At 44.6% G+C, this 18416-nt stretch overlaps 1 protein-coding gene across 7 annotated transcripts in view; it reads left to right on the forward strand.

Annotated features, from left to right (window-relative positions):
* Positions 1-5252: 5252 nt before the first annotated feature.
* The window catches only part of cdc42bpab (CDC42 binding protein kinase alpha (DMPK-like) b), a 71532-nt gene continuing 58368 nt past the window's right edge, over positions 5253-18416 (forward strand). For all 7 annotated transcript variants that reach the window (XM_084952359.1, XM_084952362.1, XM_084952360.1 and 4 more), the window contains exon 1: positions 5253-6576. In XM_084952359.1, the coding sequence (XP_084808485.1) occupies positions 6399-6576 (178 nt within the window). In that variant the 5' untranslated portion in view covers positions 5253-6398. The remainder of the gene's footprint in view (positions 6577-18416) is intronic.

An 18416-nucleotide genomic window follows, 5' to 3' on the forward strand; every position in this document is an offset into this window, starting at 1 on the left:
AACACCGAAGGAAGGATAAAGCTGCTCAAAAGTGTATGCTGATGATAATAATCAGTGCATCCTCCATAACAAAGAGCCACAGGTGAGGTCCAAACCTGTAGACTGTCTGTGGTCAGCAGACATGTAAATTCCAAGCAAATCTTGTCCAGTCCAGCCAGATGCCAGTCTAAGTGCCTGCTCTCCACAGCCTAAAATACTCAGGCCTCTGCTGTCCTCTCTGCCTCACATTACAACCCCTAATTTGGGAAATTAAGATGGCCTTTGTGTGATATTTCTCAGTCCTCCTTCCTTCCCATGCCGCTCAGAGACGAGCTGCCTAGTTCAAAGCCGCATCTCATACACTCATAGGTGCCATTTCTTTTCAATCAAAGGCCGAACGAGCTCCTTCAATCCACAACGCAGGTGTTAATTAGTATCCGCCCATTTGCATTCAAAAGCAGTCCAATTTATAGGTCAATCCGTTCCATTTGCGCAGCATCAGACCTCCCTGTTTCTGCTTTGAATGCGTATACAGGAAGAGGGCAGAGGCGCAGTTTGGTTTGCGCATTATGTTGTAGCATCTCATTATTACGCGTCTCCCTGGGAACAAGGCGGAGCTGCTGCATGCTCCAAAAAGTCAATATTGAACTTGTGTTGGTGGTCACGGCAAAAGCCCCCATTATGATGCGCTCGAGCATTGTCAATCACTGCTACTGGCCGCCTTATCTCCACGCCAAATATTTGGAGAAATGAACCGCACTAGTTTGCACATTAATGGTCCACACCAGCTCTTCTCTTTCAGCTCCCGCAGACGCGTCTGGATCTAAAGCTGGCTGCCAATAATCATCGATCAGTCCGTGACAAAGACGAAGCGCTAGACCCGTGCAGGGCAATGCTGTTATTGCCCTCCGCGATGTCGACAAACCGCAGGACGGTTTAATTGCATTTCGCACAGCTAATGACGGATCAGTCAGCGCAGACATGCGCGTTGACCCCGCTGCAGACAAATGGGGTCAGACACGTTTAATTAGGACTATCAATACATATTTTCATTGGCTTTTAATTCATCGACAGGATGCAGTTGTGATGGACTGAAGCAACGAATGTACGTGGCTCCAACCTCGGCTAGGAAATATTTCAAAATCGACAACCCGATGAGGGAAAATCTCACGCAAGAAATTCAACAGCGCTGTTGTGCAACTTACAACAAGGCTCGTGGCTTTCAGTAGCTGTGCTGAAACGGTTTGTACAGCAGAGGACGCCATGCGCAAGCGCGTAGAGGCTTTAAAGGAAGCTTCCACCCCGAAACCCCCATTTGCGCTGTGCTACGTTCAAAAGATCCGATAATCATGACGACGTTAAATAGATAGCAGGAAGGCAACATCGACACTTGGATTGATAGCATCATCGAGGAAATAAATATATGAATAAATGTACACTTAGATCTCTTTATTACCCTTATTGCTTTGTCCTCATTAGACCACTTCTGAGATCTGAGGTGAACATGACAGTTGAATTGAATTGTTCATTGTACGTGACTTTTAACAGGATACTTGCAGTGCTTAACAAATTTATTAACCTCCTTGTCAAAAAACAAGAAAAATATCTCATAAATCTGTCAAGCACTTGTTTAAAATGACCTTATTTATTTTATTTTATTAAGAGTAAATGTGAAAATTCATGGATAACAGCAATAATTGTAGTTTGGCATTAAAAGCAGCATTTTGATTTAACAGCTTGCGCACACTGGTCGATTAACCATTACAGAAATATCAGAAATGACTTTGGTCATTGTGACACTTTAGAGCAGAGATGCTAACTCGTTTTACATCAAGGGCCACAGGTAACCCACAGTGATCTGAAGTGGGCTGGAGGAGTCAAACTAACCTTTCTGTGACATTTAACTACATTTAATCCCAGAGATATGTGCATAGAACATAAAGAATTTCAACAGCACACGTCAGTTTTTCTACATGAAAGATGTGTAAAATCACTGAAAACGATCATATTTATATAACATAGTTTTTGTTCATTCACAGAAAATGTTCTTTCCCCCCCAAAGTGTCCATAGTACACAGCGAAAAACAGGAAGTTGTCTGTCATTTATTTCTTTATCCATTACTTAAATACTTTGGTGTAGCATGAATGGCCATGCAGGAATCTTAGTCAGCAGAAAACGTCATATAAAAGTTATAAATACACAGTTTAAAGTCAAAAAATCCATCCTCGCAATCAAAGTCGTCCAAAGTCGTCCCTGCAGTCGGATTGGAGGCTTTGGCGGGCAGATTCTGGCCCCGGGCCCTATGTTTAACACCACTGATTTCAAGTAAGTGTTGCATAAACCTTACATGGGGTGGTGTTCTAATAGATGTGTAAAGCACTGTACGCAGTGAGCAACCATCACTGCTGTGACAAACTGTTTTACAGGATATTCATTCTTTCACGACAAAATGACACCCGACTGATGCGAGGACATATTTGAAAGAGTCCGAGTGTCGACCAGGAAGGATTTCACATTTCTACGAACTTTCAAGACCCATGTCACACAAACTCTGATGTGATCAAGTCTGCTGAAGAACAGGAGCACACGTTTAATTTAAGCATTTAAAACTAACTATAGACGTTTTACATGAACACATGAACATAACTCACCTACCAAACACGTTTGTACGATATTAATGAGGACCGAGCGTCGTATCAGACTGATTAGATCCTGTTCATCACATACTTCACATTTTAAACTACCAGTGCAGGAAGTGACAATTTTGGAAAGAGAAATAATAACAATCCTTCCACGTTAAATTGTTGTAATACAAATACACCTCAGTATATGCAGCGAACGCACCGAGACCGAAGGCGCTCGGTTTCACTGGGTTTGGCAAAAAGATTGTGCGAAGCGCTCAGAGCGTCCTGTGACAGGATTATCTCAGCAGACGCCACATGAGTTCTGCTTTCTCACCACACATCATTTCATTTTCATGGTCGAGCTGCTCGCTGTCCTGAAGCATTTGGTGCTGTGTGTTTTTGAACTTTACTGATAAAATGTGCTTACTTGTGAAGATTGAACATGCATCGATAAAATGGCAAACGGGCGCGTTCAACATGAAATGTCCTGATCACATGATCCACATTTGAATGTAATATCCACACGGGCACACGAGACCCGTTTTCAGCAACCACCACTCCTGCTGGAAGTGAAGGTTGTGGGAAATTGCCAGAAAGTTTAATGTCTCATGCAGTGGTGTGTACTCCTCCCTTTCACAGCCAAACTGGGCCAAGAGTGCAAAGCTGTGCAGAGTAACACACTGATGATTGGCTCTCTGATGGGCTTGGTTAACTGTTCAATCCAACAAGGGTGATAAACATCTCCAAACAATCAACAATGAAAACTCAATCAAAGGCACAGCAGTCTCAGTGCAGGCTGACAAACAGAATCAAACACATCAAGCGTGTTGGAAATATAGCAACAACACTTGTGCGTTTTTGCAAGGAATTGTGTCTAATAACAAAAGCACTCAGACGTATACTAAAACTGCTACTGTTCAGAATCAGAATCTTTATTGACATCGTGCTTTCAAACAATGAAAATAGTTTGAAAAAATAGTACAAGTGAAAAGAGGGCACTTTTAAGTGTTGTGTACAAGAATATAAGATAAGACTTTATTTGTCCCACAACGGGGACATTTTTGCGTCACCTCAGCTCAGGTACAGATATCAGAAGGAAATACAAAAATACAAATAAGTACAATCAATGAAAAAAGTAAGATAATACACTATATACAATGGTAGCATACACAGTATGTGATTATGGATATGGTTGGAAATATGGAAGACATAAACTATATAGCTTGATATAACTATTGTACCACTACTATTCCTATATGACATCAGAGTTGATTTCCCTTTAATCAGGTGACTGCGTCTTATATGGCATGTTGTTGTGCGCTTACTTCATCACATCTTGTGTCTTTCTTCTACAGTCAGGGGGCCCTGAACTATTTATTTTCTTAAGTATGGAAGTTTTATGTTCCCCTTTGTTGGGGTGTGTGGCCTCAAACACCTTCTCCTTCTCTCTCCGTCTCCCTTCCCCCAAACATTCAGCCGCTTAGGCCGTTATTGATTACTGGGTGCACTTTGAGCAGTGATAAGCACTACAAAGGGATCATTTCCAAACAAGGAATGATCAGTTCAGACTCTGAACTCCATGAAACCCCATGCACTGTTTATATGCAAATAGGGAGCGAGAGCATGCCACACAGACCCTTTTTGTGTCACGACATTTAAGGTGTGACTGTGAATGCAAAAGCAAGACACATTTGGTAGATTGCATAATGGTTTATGGGGAACCTGACTGTCATATTTGATGCATGTGGCTGTGTGAGGTGGCTCACTGTCACAGCTAGCTGGACTCGACACAGTTGCACTGACGCAGGCTGGACTGTATCTCGTTTAAGTGCTGTGTTTGCGGTCGGTTACAGGGACAGCAGTCATTGTTACTCCTGCGTGAAGAAAAAGACGCCACCAGCACACAGCCCGCAGTTCCCATTCACAATATTGACAACACCCCCTCCCATCAACACCCCCCCGCCTCTCCCATTCGCACAGCAGATGCTGTGACGGGCGCCATGATGATGATCTGGGATTTTGCCTGCAGCAGCAACCAGAGACGTTAGAACAGCGGTAGATAGGCCGCGAGCTATAGAGCACGTCTCGAGACACGGGAAACATGGCGGATTAACGAGCATGCGTGGAAGTTGGAAACTGTAAACGCGTTACCTAACATCGCAGACTGATAACCTTTTTTGTGTTTTTTGGACAGCGTCGAAACGTGTTCAGAGACACCGCGTGAGAAATCAAACTGGTAAGACGAGACTGAAATATCCGCGAGATATCCACAGCAGCAAACACGGTGGTAGAAGTATAACTTCCAAAGAAAAAACAACAAAAACGTAATCATTGATAATTAATAATTTTACTTTTTACTTAAAGTAATTTAATAAAATTTCAAAATAACTCCCCAAATAACAGCCCAGAAACATTAATCCGGATGATTGGTCGCATACTGGAGAGACTTACTTCTAGAAGGATCTTCAATGGTTAAAAAATAAGGTACGTATTTATCAATAACTCATAATTACGTTTCTGACGCGTACAGTCGAGGTCGAGAGCTATTTGTAAGCCATTCATAATTTCTCGCAGAGCCACTTTTCCCACAATGCAGCGCGGTGCTGCAGCGCACCAGAGCAGTGTATAGTGGGTCATCTTTTCAGTTTAAAGCCTCTGGCATCGAGCCGCTGGTAGCTGACTGGGGAAAGACGGCAAAGCAGCGAACGACCGGCGGGGGAGACTGGCGGTGCAAAGGGAAGGACGGGGGGAATTTAGGCTGTGTCCCGTATTTGGAATAAGCGAGGCTAGAGAATACAGCTTCCCCCTGACGTGAAACGAGCTTTTCTGTAACCTTCATAAGAGAAAAAAAGGAGCCGCATTTTTTCTCCTTTGACGGCTAACTTACAGGCTGCTGGTTGGAACTCTTGGCTAACCATCGCGTTTGAACTGTGAAGAAACTAAAGAGACGTTGACGAAGATTGGGATTTAAAGAACATATCTTCCAGCAGTGAGTTGTGAAAACAAGGGGATATTTTGCAGTTAGATAAAAAAAAAATAAAAATATATATATACATTGTCAGAGACAGACGACATTTGGTTGAGACGTGTTAACGCTGCGTGTTACATGTCAACTCCCGGGAAAAGGGGGAAGTTATGGCATCAAGGAACGGAGAAAAGTAGCGTTAACGTTAGCTCCCTGGTTAGCTGAATAGCTAACCTAGCAGGCTGCTAAGCTGCTGTCGCCCTTCCATTCCTGGAGCAGAGGAGGGGCGCTGGGGCTTTGTAGCATTGCAGATCTGGTTTGCATTTTTTGGATTGCTGCAAGAATGGAGAATCCCAAATATTTGTCTCAACTCAGGGAGATGTTCTGAACGGCTTCGACTAGGTTATTTAAAATATATATATATATTCTCTTAACGCCAGAGGAGAGCAGAAAACTGCCTGCTAACGCTGCGATTCCAACAAAATCAGCCGGCCCGGGGCAGCCAGGGTCTGTTACAGGCTTACTTCTTTTCTTATGCACCCTTTGAGGGGTTGGGGGGGATAGGTATTAAAAAATGGGGAAGTGCTGCACGTCTCACCCAGCTTCAAGATACTGGCTCTCGAGAGGGAGGTCATGATTAGGCAGATTTTAACGCTTATTTAGCACCGGCTTGGCCTCAACGCGCAAAAGTTTGATTATTTTTCGAGACGTGCAGTGGCGAGAACTTTTCAAGGCCCCCTCTGCGCTGACTTCCAGGCCGAGGTGGTGTTTGCTCGTCCAACCCCATCCATCACCATTGCTTCAAAAACCCAACAGTAAGGAATAGAACATGTCGGGAGAGGTGCGTTTGAAGAAGCTGGAGAAGCTGATCCTGGACGGGCCGGCTCAGTCTAATGGCCAGTGCCTGAGTGTGGAGACGCTGCTGGATATCCTGGTGTGCCTCTATGATGAGTGCAACAACTCCCCCCTCAGAAGGGAGAAAAACGTCCTGGAGTTTTTGGAATGGGGTATGTATTCTTCTTATTTACTCCCTTTTTCCTTTCTTTCTTTGGTAAGATGATCAAGCTAATAATACTGTTGGCGCAGTGGCCCTCCCTTTCTCCCATCACATTCCTTTTATAGAAGCAGCAGGGCTCACTTTGGCCTCCTCTTAACACACTGGCTCGCACTAAAAACTAAAGAGAGAAGGGGGCAAGCAAGGCCACTTTACTCTCCTGTAGTTAAATGTTTTATATGTTTTGGAAAAAAACAAAAGCATGTTGGAGGGTTTGACATTAAAACAGAAGGTGCCAGTTTATTACCAAAAACAGAGATGCTGTAAAATACCAAGCTGACAATGATAGAAGAGGATGTATCGGCTGGTGAGCAGGCCTGTTCGGATTTGAAATGCTTCCGGGACGGGTCCAATAAAGATGTTCTCTCCCCTGCAGGCCGCCATGTATTCCAGTGGGAATGCACTTATGCGAAGTACATGGCTTTTCTGTCATCACGGCTACTTTGCATGTCAGTTTGCCTGGGTTTGTATGCACGTGAAGGGTAGAGTTGTCCCATCAGACAGAAATCACTTGCACACGCCCATGGTTTGATTAGTTTCTACAGAGGAGAGGAGGAGGAGGGTTTTTCTGCCTTTTTCTGGCTGTTTTGTAACTTTAAGACTCCCCAAGGTTAGAGAAAAGGAGAAGAGCAGGAAGACCACACACCCCAACAAGGGAAGGTGTGTGTGTGTGTGTGACATTGGGGTTTGGTTTGTGCATGAAGCAGGAATGTGAACGACTCACCTTTTTTTGTTATGTAGGGCAGAGGCCCAGCTAGCTGCCGGAGCATGCCTGGCTGCCCGGACTGCGCTGTCTTTTACAGCCCTGAGAGAAGGGTGGCAGTGCAGGAGCAAATCATTGACCTCACAGCAGAAATGTGGATTAAAACAAAAGGCAATGAGGAGACGGATTAGAAGGAAAGCGCTTGTGTGTCATATCTGCGGGAATCTTTTTGTCTATGTTTCTAAAAATACAAAAAAAAACCCTCTACAGACAGACTAGCAGTTTGGCCCGTCAGTGAGTGACTGTGTCAAAGACAGACAGGATGGCAGTTAAACACGTGTTAAATCTTTTGGCTGTGGCTGCTAAGTTCATCTACCCCACCAGCCACCATCTGGCCAACCTACTCTGTGCTAAAAACGGAGTTGTGCAGGCTGGAAGTGGCTGGATTTGGCCATTGTTCATGTTTTTTGGGGGAGTCTGCATGAGGATGACGAGGTACTTTTGTGCCTCTGCTGAAACATGTTTCCTTTAGGACAATCAGTTGTTGCCCCCCCTTTGCTAGTTCTCAGCTGATGTGCTGCATCAAGTTGGCTTTGCAACAATGCCAGTGAGCCCAAGCCTTTAAGGAGAGGCGCCTGAGTGCCAAGTGGTGACTTCATCGTGACATTTCCCTGTGTTGTCACTAGAAACTGAGCTCTAGCAGACACAACATGCAGATTCAAGCTGTCATAATTGTCTGGCGGTCCCGTGTTGCTGCTTGTTATTTACCACTCCAGAGGCACTGATATTGAATCCTCCATATTTATGCATTTTAATAATGTAAGTTGAAATGGCTGCTCAAACAAAGCTACGCTGTCCTTTCCAGAATAGAAATGTGCCTTAATTGTAAAGTTCTAATTAAAAAGGGCCTTTCAACAAAATCCATTCAAAGGTAGCTCTTAAGATTGTTCTCATCCTCTGCCGCACACGTACAGTTACCACGGTGGACCAGGCAGTTTTTCTACTCTGGGCTCTGAAGGATGTCACTCAGAGAAGATATGACCTTACATGGTTCTCTCATGCAGCGCTGTCGTTGGCAGAGAATATCTACCCACGTGCAGTTCCATCCTTCTGTTTGCAAGTGGCATCCAATCAGCTAAAGCAGCGGTCCCCAACCCCTGGGCCTCGGACCGGTACCGGTCCGTGAGTCGATTGGTACCGGGCCGCGAGAGTTGAGGCTCAGGTGTGAAATGTTTGGTTTTCAGGGTTTTTATCGGTTTTCAGCGTTATTTTGTTATCGTTTTTCCTCGGTTTTCCTGGGTCTTTTCACGTGTGTTATGAATAAATCTTCTTTTTTTCGGTACCGGTACCAGTTTTATTTTGTTGTGTTTATCCGCGACACCTTAAAGGCCGGTCCGTGAAAATATTGTCGGGCATAAACCGGTCCGTGGCGCAAAAAAGGTTGGAGACCGCTGAGCTAAAGGGATGGAAAAAGCAGATAAAATGGCTGGTTTCAGACACTGGTCGGTTGTGCACCAGGCTAAGTATATAAATAAGAATTATTTGGACTTGTGAACAATCTTCTGGCACAATTCTTGCTGGATTGGTTAATTTAAACAAGTTGATTTCCTAGCATGGACTTGGCTTTTAAGCGTAGTCTTCAAATTTTCAGTTTGCTTGAGACCGAGGGCTTGGCAAGGCCAGTCTAGAAGCTTAATGGTAGCGTGCGCTGTCCATTTCAAAACTAGTTTTGCTGTTTATTTGGAATCGCCGTCCTGTTGGGACACCCAGCTTTGTCCAGATTTCAGTGTCTAGCTGTTGAGTTGAAGTTGAAAAATTTGGATTCCATCCACTTTATGCAGTGTAGCAGAATAATGCTATTACCATAGTGCGAGGGACAGCGGCCTCACATGTGGTTTCCAAGCATCTCTCTCGTCTATGAAACGTTTTCTTTTTTTTCCAGAAGACATCTGAGCTAAAAATTTCAGTTGAGCTTGAAGGTGTTGAGTTTGGAGCCGAGGCGTCTTTCTTGGTTGGCACCCTGTCAGTCCACGCTGATGTGAAACTTGCTTCACTGTGGACGGTTTCCAGTTCGTGGCCCGGGTGAGCCTCAGTGGTTCCCAGGCTCTTCCTGAACTTGTATATTTGAGCCTGCGTGGATCAGATGAGATCCAACGCTATTCGCGCCTACGATGAATTGTATGTAAACGACTGACGAGCACTGTAAATATGCCAGTGTGTGACTGCAGAAGACATTGTGGACTTTGGTCAAACCAATTTGCCCCAGTGGTAAACGGCTAGGGAAATCCTGTCCAGACAGATGTCCAGGATGTGTCACTTATCTGCCTGTCGTGCTTATCTACAGCTCTGATATATAAACAATTAAAGATGTAGCGCGATACTCAGGGATTTTTTCCCTGCATAGAATAACTAACATTTCCCCAATCATGTGCTGTCCAGAGCCGAAGGAGTCGAGCGCTGTAACAAAATAATTTCTCTAACTATTTTTGTGAATTTGGGGTTAAAATGTTAGTTTGGACATTTTGTGTCTGAGATGATCAGAAGTAACAGACTTAGATTTGCAGCACTGACAGTTCAGCTTATTTGCAGTGTTACTGCCCAAAGGCTTTTCTGAACCAGAAGAAACACCCTGCTGCTGGACGGACTAGGACAGCAAATAATCACATTTCTTACATTTGTGTCATATTTCATACAAATGTAGTTCATAGCTGCTGCTGGTTAATTTCACTAAACATTTCAGCAGCTCAGGTTTCAGTGTTTCCCACAATAAGACTTGGTCTGGCCGGCGTGTTGTGACTTGTTTTTGGTCAGCGCATTGGTGGTTTTTGTGTCAATTAGGATTTCCTCACAGCCCGTAACCGTTCATACTGGGGCTTGAAGCGCGCCAGACTAGCTGAACTGTAGGCGTTTTATCCGAGTGGTGGTACGGGAATAATAACAGTCGTCTAGATCATTGCTGCATCTACATGATTTGCCATATTTGAACTGTGTTGGTGTTTAATCAGTTCATCCTTATGAAATCCAAAGTGACCACATCAATGAATGACACCTTTCAGTCTTTAACTATATATTTTTTTAAGAGTTATTCAGTGAAGAGCTCAGGGCCAAGAGGAAACCATTATAAACTGACTCCCAGATGGTCTTTTATTATGGACAAGATGGACCAGTGAAAGTGATTCAGTTCAGCTTTTGTAGTTAAAAACAGCGTCGTAACAGTGAATCAGTCCAGACAATAGTTCTTCCCTCTCGGTGGAAAGATTTGAAGGAATCTGCGTGTAAGGTTTTAGCCCTGTGATAACGCGCGTCCACGGCAGCAGACCACACCTCTGTGGCATAGCTGTACACAAAAAGTATGGTAGCACTGAGGTCAAGTCTCGTCTTGTCCTCAAAAGTTTTGTGAGCGTCACCACTCCCATGTTTTTCTTCTTCCTGGCAGAAAACCCAGCCACAGGGTCAAAGGAAAAAAGCACACCTGCTGCACATGTAGTGCGGTTCTCAGGATTTGGACACTTATTAGCTAAATGCTAACCAAAGTAGTGACACAGTGCTGTTATAGCTCCTTATTTGTACTTCAGCAGAGGAGCCAAAGTGCACGTGGCCAATAGGAGTCTCTATAGGAAACAGACTGGAACAGAAAGATGGTGTTAACACGTACTCAAAACACGGTTTAATCCTACATGCAGAAAAATGGTTCAAGATGGGCCCAGTGAAACCTAAGACCTCCTCAGCCTGTGAGCACTCGGCCTTTGTGCGGCACACAGAGGCTGCACCTTCGCAGCTGCCCTTTGTAGCCAAGCTGCAGCGCCTGCGCGCCTTTTTGCTAATGCAGCACAGCCGTGACAAAGGTGCAGCAGTGTTCCCCTTTCTTCCCAACAATGTTTATGAAGCGGAGAAGAGGACAAACACGTGGAATGGGTTTGCTTTTCGTCTTGTTGGGTGACCTCATTCCAACTGAAATGGAGACCCCAACATGACCTGCAGCCACCGGGAACCGAACATGGGAAAGTACGCTGCATATCGCAGCATTTCCTGCGTCGAGCAGCTCAGGCCTGCGCGTGTGTTTATTCACTTGAAGCTGAAATTCGGTCTGAGCCAGCAACTCTTCCCCCACACTTATTTTAAATTAATTACGCTGAAATATTTCTGATTAAGCTGATTAAGAGTTAACTTGAAGAAAACGCTCCTCCTCCTCCTCTTCTTTCTCATCGCTGAGCTACACCTACGGTCTTTTTCATGGCACAAGCGGGAGATGAATAATGGATCAGTTTGAATGTAATTCCTTTAGTTTCACATTGATCCGTGGCTTACGTAGGCAGGCGCCAACCCACCCATGATGGTGATCTTTCCAATCTCACCGCGCGCTCGATCTTTTTCTCCCATCGTCACCTCCTTTGTGTTTAGCACCAGTCTCACTCCCCGGTTTGGCTGCCAGCTGAATGAGAGGGGGCGGCATTGCCAGGCCACAGTTGGCAAACATGGGGGAGGCTTCCTGACCTTTTCTCAGTCCAGAGTCGATGTTAGCCTGCAGTGGCCAGCTGTTCAGCTGCAGCTGATGTGTGCTCCACCCTGCAAGGCTTTGGCAGCGTGCAACACACACTGCTCGCAGTGGAGGCGTGCACACATACACACACACTCTTATTATTGTGGGTTTTTTTGCCTAACTAGGCTATCTCATAGTGCACAGACCTGAGTTCTTCCCTGTTTTTCCGTTATTAAAGAAAGAGCCGCCACTTAAATCACGCTGCTTCCAAAGAAGAATTTTTGGATCACATAGTTTAAAGTTGTGTCCACCACACCAAAAACAACCATGTTCACAACACTTTCTAAGCCTCTGCGTTTATACACTCGGGCCCTTCCACCTCTGCAGGTTGGGACCAAACATGCTCAGACTGTAACCTCTGCATTAAAGATCAGCGTCGAGTTGGAGTCGCGCATAAAGGCCGACTCATCCTGGGGTTTTTCCCCTCAGTCAGAAGTGACCATATATAGATAAGAGGAGGGAGTGCTGAGTTATCAGCTTATTACTAAGGTATAAACAAGGCCAGGATTTGTTCTGCCCTACATTTTGTTAACTGAGGCTTCATTTACTTGAGTCACAGTTTGTTTATTAAATGATAAGTAACAGTACAGTCATCACGCCCCCTCACAGACCCGTGCAGAGCTGGTAGAAGTACTTTGGAAAGTAATCACTGTCCATTAGGATGAACTTGGTTGGCAAACCTAGTTCGGTGACTTGGATTAGCAGCATTCAAAATGAGAGACCACAGTGATGCAATAAAGAGAATCATCCCCTGTTCATGAAGCAGGAAATTGGCTTTTGAGACTGAATCTAGTTTGTGTGCAAAATGGGTATTTGGGCTAAGATGTGGCGTTTTAACACGGGAAACTACGGTTGTGGAGACTGCCTCTGGTGGCCATTTGAGGGATTGCAGTTTTCAGCACTTCATTTTTAGGCCTGCAGGTTTCTACAGAGCAACATAAACTAAGCTATTGCAAGCTGCTGTTCCAGCTGTGCTGCAGTAGCCGTCCTTATTCACGCACAGGAAATGTACATTTTTATTTTTGCTCTCCTGCGTGGTGGATCGTAAAGACACAGCAGTGATTTATTGTGTGCAGACGATCTGGGTTTGGGTCTTTGACATTATGAAGAATCAATAAACGAAGTAACAGAAAAAGTTGCTGAAAAAGAATTTGAGATAAATTGTAATTGGGTGAGAAAATATTTGACCCTCAAACAGGAGTGATGTGGAGAAAATGCATTTTATAACTCAAGTTCCCTAATCTGTGTATCAAATGTCAGTATTTGTGTCAGATATTAAAATCGTGTTTGGCCTCGATCAGCACATCCTCGTGACGCTACAGCTGTTCTGCCGTTTCCTGTCTGGCTGCCCGGTGGCTTTGGCGGGCACAGTGAACAGGAAGGAACCACAACAACTCGGTGAGGTGCTCCGGACCCAGCGGGTACATGATGTCATACGAGGAAGCGGGGACATCTGTATCGCATTGTGTCATTGTGTACTCTGTGGCTCGTTTTGGTGTTTTGGACGCAGCAAGGTCACGCTGTTTACTTCCTTTCTGCTGAATTCCTTTTTCACAGCGACATGCCCGTTTGCTCGCTCTCATCAGCTCTCTTAGTGTTTCTGTCACTTTTTCACACCCATGATCACAAATGCCAGCACGTGTCTGGAAAGGACAGATGATGGAGAGGCCTGCCCTGTCCTGCTGTCTGCAGCTTAGTTTTTGGACCCAAAGGGGAAACTGCTTACCCTTTCTTAGAACACGTATCCTTGTTGTCCACGTTTAATTTACTCCTCGTCTGAATTAAATGTGGAGCAGTTCAAAAACAGAATTCCCTTGCGCCTGAAACATGGCAGCTTTGTATGCGCAGCTAAATTTGCTCTGCTGCTGAAAGTTACATTTTCAGATCATTCTTGGGTAACTCGAAAGCACCACCTCCAACCAGTTAGCTTAACGTCAGCCAGGGTCTGTTGTATGCACAGGATGTCCAAGATTCCTGTTCTGTCTACTGACTAATGTTCCTGACTTTGGTTAGATTAAGCAAAGCTAACAAAATGTTAAATCGTCATCATGTCATAGTGATGTCATTTCTGCCATTTTTGGCGAGTGGAAGTTCTACATTTTACAGAGCCCCTCTGATGACATGGTCCAAAAAATAAATTAGTTGCGGCCACAAAATACTATTTCGAGGGCACGAAATAGGTATAACGTGGCAATGAATTACGCATTTGTGGCAACGAAATAGATAACGTGCGCACTAGAGCAGGGCGATATGACCAAAAATATTTATCATGATATACATTTGAAAATTTGCGATAACGATATAACTGACGATATAATTGACACGAGACAAAATACTTTACAACTCCACAACTTTGATGGGTTTTTTTGCACTAATAATGTATTTTCACTTAAACAAGCAGCTGTTTTTTATCTGCATTAAAGTTATATAAAAATGTAACAGTGCTAATTCCTCGCTGACAGTTTAACCAAAAGACATTTCCAGTGGAAACTGGCCGACATATCCTCAGCATAACCATGTATAACATCCACACAACTTAAAAAGAGGTTATACACACACAATACGGTAATATTATGTTGAAGCACAGTACGTATCACTCCGCGAGGCTCCGCCTACGACAGCCGTAATGCTCCCACAATCCATCAAGCGGTGCGGCTTCGTAGCTTAGCAAAGTCGTACTGAAACATTTGACAGATTTTCGAGCGCCGTGTACATAAAATCGTTTCGAGGTCAGTAAACACAACCAGAGTTCATACATAAGGCTCACGGGATTATAAGGGGCTCTGTCGACTTTCAGAAAAATCAAAGGATTGATTTTAAGTGCGCCGTATTTTCCAAACAACACGGTGATAACGACGCCCGCTAGCATGCGCTACCAAAAATAGTGCTTTGTTGTGTATCTGACGGACGAAAGCTAAACCAGTTCCACCACTGAAGTTGCAGCATTTTTACAAACCAGTTCTGGTTCATCCGTTTCATTCGACGATCCGCTTTCGCTCTTCTCATTCTGCGTCGCCGCCATGTGCGTATGTAAACAAAGGCACTGCGCATGCGCGTTTTACCCATATTCTATCGCCATATTTCATTTTCCTATCGTTGCCCAACATTACACTGGTATTACCGTGAGCGGTATGATATAGCCCAGCCCTAGTGCGCACATCATACTGATACAATTCCTGGACAGCTGCGTAGAGACATAAGCATAAGTAGGCTAAACCTATACACCGTGGACAGAGACGGCATGATTGGGTTTTATTTTAGGCTGGGAATGAGCTACAAATGCATTTTGAAAAATCTGCAATGCAAGGAACCATTATTACGGAGAGGCATTTAAACAGGATACTGAGAGCCCAGTCGCTTTACAGACGTAAGCACGACCTGGACGCCGGGATAGATTTTATTGTCAACCAACTGCAAGGGCCTGGGAAGGATCACGGTTATCGGTCAAGTGTTTCGTGCCCACAAATTAGCGTTTCGTGCCCTCGAAATAGTATTTTGTGGCCACAATTTATTGACCCCTGGGCTCCGTAACATTTACATTTCATTGCTAACTGATTTCTTGCTTTAACTTTATCTGTTTCATTAATGGGGAGATTCACCTTACCTGTGATAGCAAAGCTGGCTTTTGTTTTCATTTGGAGTCCACTCTGGGGGACCTTCACCAGGGTAACACATGTGAAATTGTACATTATTTAGCATATTCACAGTTGGCCTTTAAAACACTTGGTTAATCTGTTGGGAGCCTGTTGGTAGTTGTGTCATCAGAAAGTGGCAGGGGAAGGCTTCCCAGAGGACGGGCATGGAGCTTATCAGCCAGCCTCTCAGGATCCCCGGGGTCTGACTGCACATGCCCCCCCTGCCCGTCTCTCTCCTTTTTCCACTTTTCTCCACCTTCATTTCTCCTCATTTTCACATCTTTTCCTTTCTTCTGTTCCTCCCCTCACAGTGGCTGCTAGTTGGCTTTGGCTGACCTCCCCATTCAGCTGTCTGTCCATCACTGCAGCCAGTGTTTGCAGACTAAATGAAAATGAAGCTGTTCAGCTTTTGGCTCGTCATGTTTCTTTTCCTGCTGCAGCTGGACCTGGAGTGCAGCCTTTCTTGCATTAGCACAAAATAAGTCATCATTTCCATCTTTTTAGGAATCGCGTCTTATACTTGGTACATAGTGCTCATATAACCTCATTCAGGGCTTTTACTTAAGTAATTGCTGCCAGTTTGAAGCTGAGGGGAGTTTGTTGAGACTTCAGTGTGACTCGATGCTTTATTGTTATTCTGTGCATGCTGAGGGGAACAAGTTGGTCTCCTCCTGTAATGACTCTTAATCTCAGAGGAGCAATTAGTCAGCAACAGCAAGACTTACCGAGTGGACAGCAGTCACACTCATCAACGCCACACACTGACCAACAGTGTGTTCCCCTTTTTCTTTGTTTTTTTATTTAAATGTCGTCAAAGGATGAATTTGGGGAAAACTGCTCGCCCCCTTTCAGCCCATTCAGCTGAGACGGTCCCATCGCCAGCTGGCGAAGGCGCTCGCTTGCATAGTTTTGTCTTTTCCCATACTCACTCACTGAACTGGAATTGTGTCACCGGCCTTACTGAGGAAACAGAAAACCATTTTGCAGTGATATTGGAAAAAAGGGTCTTAGAGAGGCGCATTTCAAAGACTAGTTCATTAAAACCACACGGAGTGTTTATGTGAAGGATTTTGAAGGTCTCTTCATGTCAGCGTCTTACATTAACTGTGGATGTTGTTCAGTGCACTCGAACGACACTGCTCACTCCCTCTGGAGTCCATTTCTTCTGTGCTGTGATAGACCTTTGATGTGAAACGTTCCAAGTCTGGAGAAAACGTCACCTTTAACCACCATAAAGTCGATGCACAATAGCCACAGTTTGGCCTCAATGCATTTTCTGCTCAGTCCAGCTCAAACTGTTTGTACACTGTGTTGTAGGATTTATGTAATATTTAAGGAAGGTGTTGGTGTTCTTTGGTACACGTATTCAGCAAGGTCGGATTTCTCAAAGAGGGAAAAGTTCAACTCTGAGGTGCAAGTAGCCTAAAATCATCGTTCTTCGTTGTTGTTGTTTTAAACCCACATGTTCCTGTCAGCTGGCTGATGTGCCAGCGGCCTGACCCTCCTCTGCCTCAGACCTCAGGTCAAAACCTCTTAGTTTAACCTCAGCAGCCTTGTCACTGCTTACTAGTTCACAAACATGGGAGAAAATTGCAGCGTATGATCTTCCCTGGACCTTTGGTTTCTCCTGCTCCCAAGTTTTTTCCTCCTCGTACAGAATCTTTCTCTGACATCCAGACGAGGAGCCAGACGACTTGGCCTAAAATCTCATCATGGTACAGGCAGATGCCAAGAGCCTCTGCTTGTCCAGGCTTGAACTAGCTGCCAGCAGGGAAATGATTTTTTCTTTTTCAGTTTATTTGACATTGGCTCTGCTAATGGGGATGTGTTCCTAATTTATATTTCCTATTATCTCGTCGTTTGGATGTAACGTAACATCGGCATTTGTCGCGTCCCAGTAAGAATTCATTCCAACCAGATGGGCATCCAAACTCAGGCATGTGATATGTTGTTGTTTTCTTCAGTTATTGGGATGTTATTTATTGGTTATTGCACCAGCTGTGGCAGGAGGAACAATTAGGCAATCAGTGCCATGACGAGAGTCCCGCCACTGCACGTCACAAGTTGTGTTTCGGTGACACTGTGCGGACTAGTTTTCAGTCATCCCTGAGGTATTGCTTGTGTACCGTTTTTATTTTGCTCTGCTGCTGTGTTACAACCCAGCGTGGCTCTTGATATGGCCACCAGTCGATGTCGTGAAACCCCCTGATTCGTGGATAATGTGGAGGCAGTCTCTGACTTGTGATGTAAACACTGTCAGGGGTTAGCTTGATCATTTTAAATATCGTCAAGCCCCAATTTTTACTATCGTCTTCAGTACCTTTGACTTTGATGCATCGTTTGCAGCATTATTTAATTTTATGTGTGTGTGTGAATGGGGACTAAGTAAAGCGCTACACAAATACAGGCTATTTACCATTTTATGTAATGGTACTACAGCATTAGTAGTTGAAAATGTAATTTTGATGCAGTAATTGGAGTTTAAAAAGCTTTTCGTTGGTTATTTTATCAAAAACCAAATGAAATCAGTTGATGGTTCGAGTGCAGCACCTTTAACTAACGTGGCTGCTGCAGGACTCTGTTGTCCCCCCCCGGCTGCTTTGAGCAGAGGGCTCAGCTCTGTGTAAAAAGCGCTGACTCAGGCCCCAGCCCCTCACGGCCGGGCTGCCTGTGGAATTTCGAGCCGAGGTGCAACGTTGGGGAGAGCGGCAGCTGTTTCGATGAAGCCAGGTCTGGCTTTTTGTCCACCAGCACCACTCGCACATTCGCTCTGCTCCTCTCTGTCAGCTCTCACTTTCTTTCACTGCTTTATTCAGTCCAGTGCTCCACACCTTTTACAGCACAATATTCCCTTTGCCTCAGTATCCTCTCCTCTTTTCCTCACCTCTTCTGTTTCTCGCCCTGTTTGCTCTTTC

The sequence above is a fragment of the Perissodus microlepis genome, chromosome 15 (genome assembly GCF_051167445.1).
Source record: "Perissodus microlepis isolate ML-2025 ecotype Zambia chromosome 15, ASM5116744v1, whole genome shotgun sequence".
NCBI classification, from domain to species: domain Eukaryota; kingdom Metazoa; phylum Chordata; class Actinopteri; order Cichliformes; family Cichlidae; genus Perissodus; species Perissodus microlepis.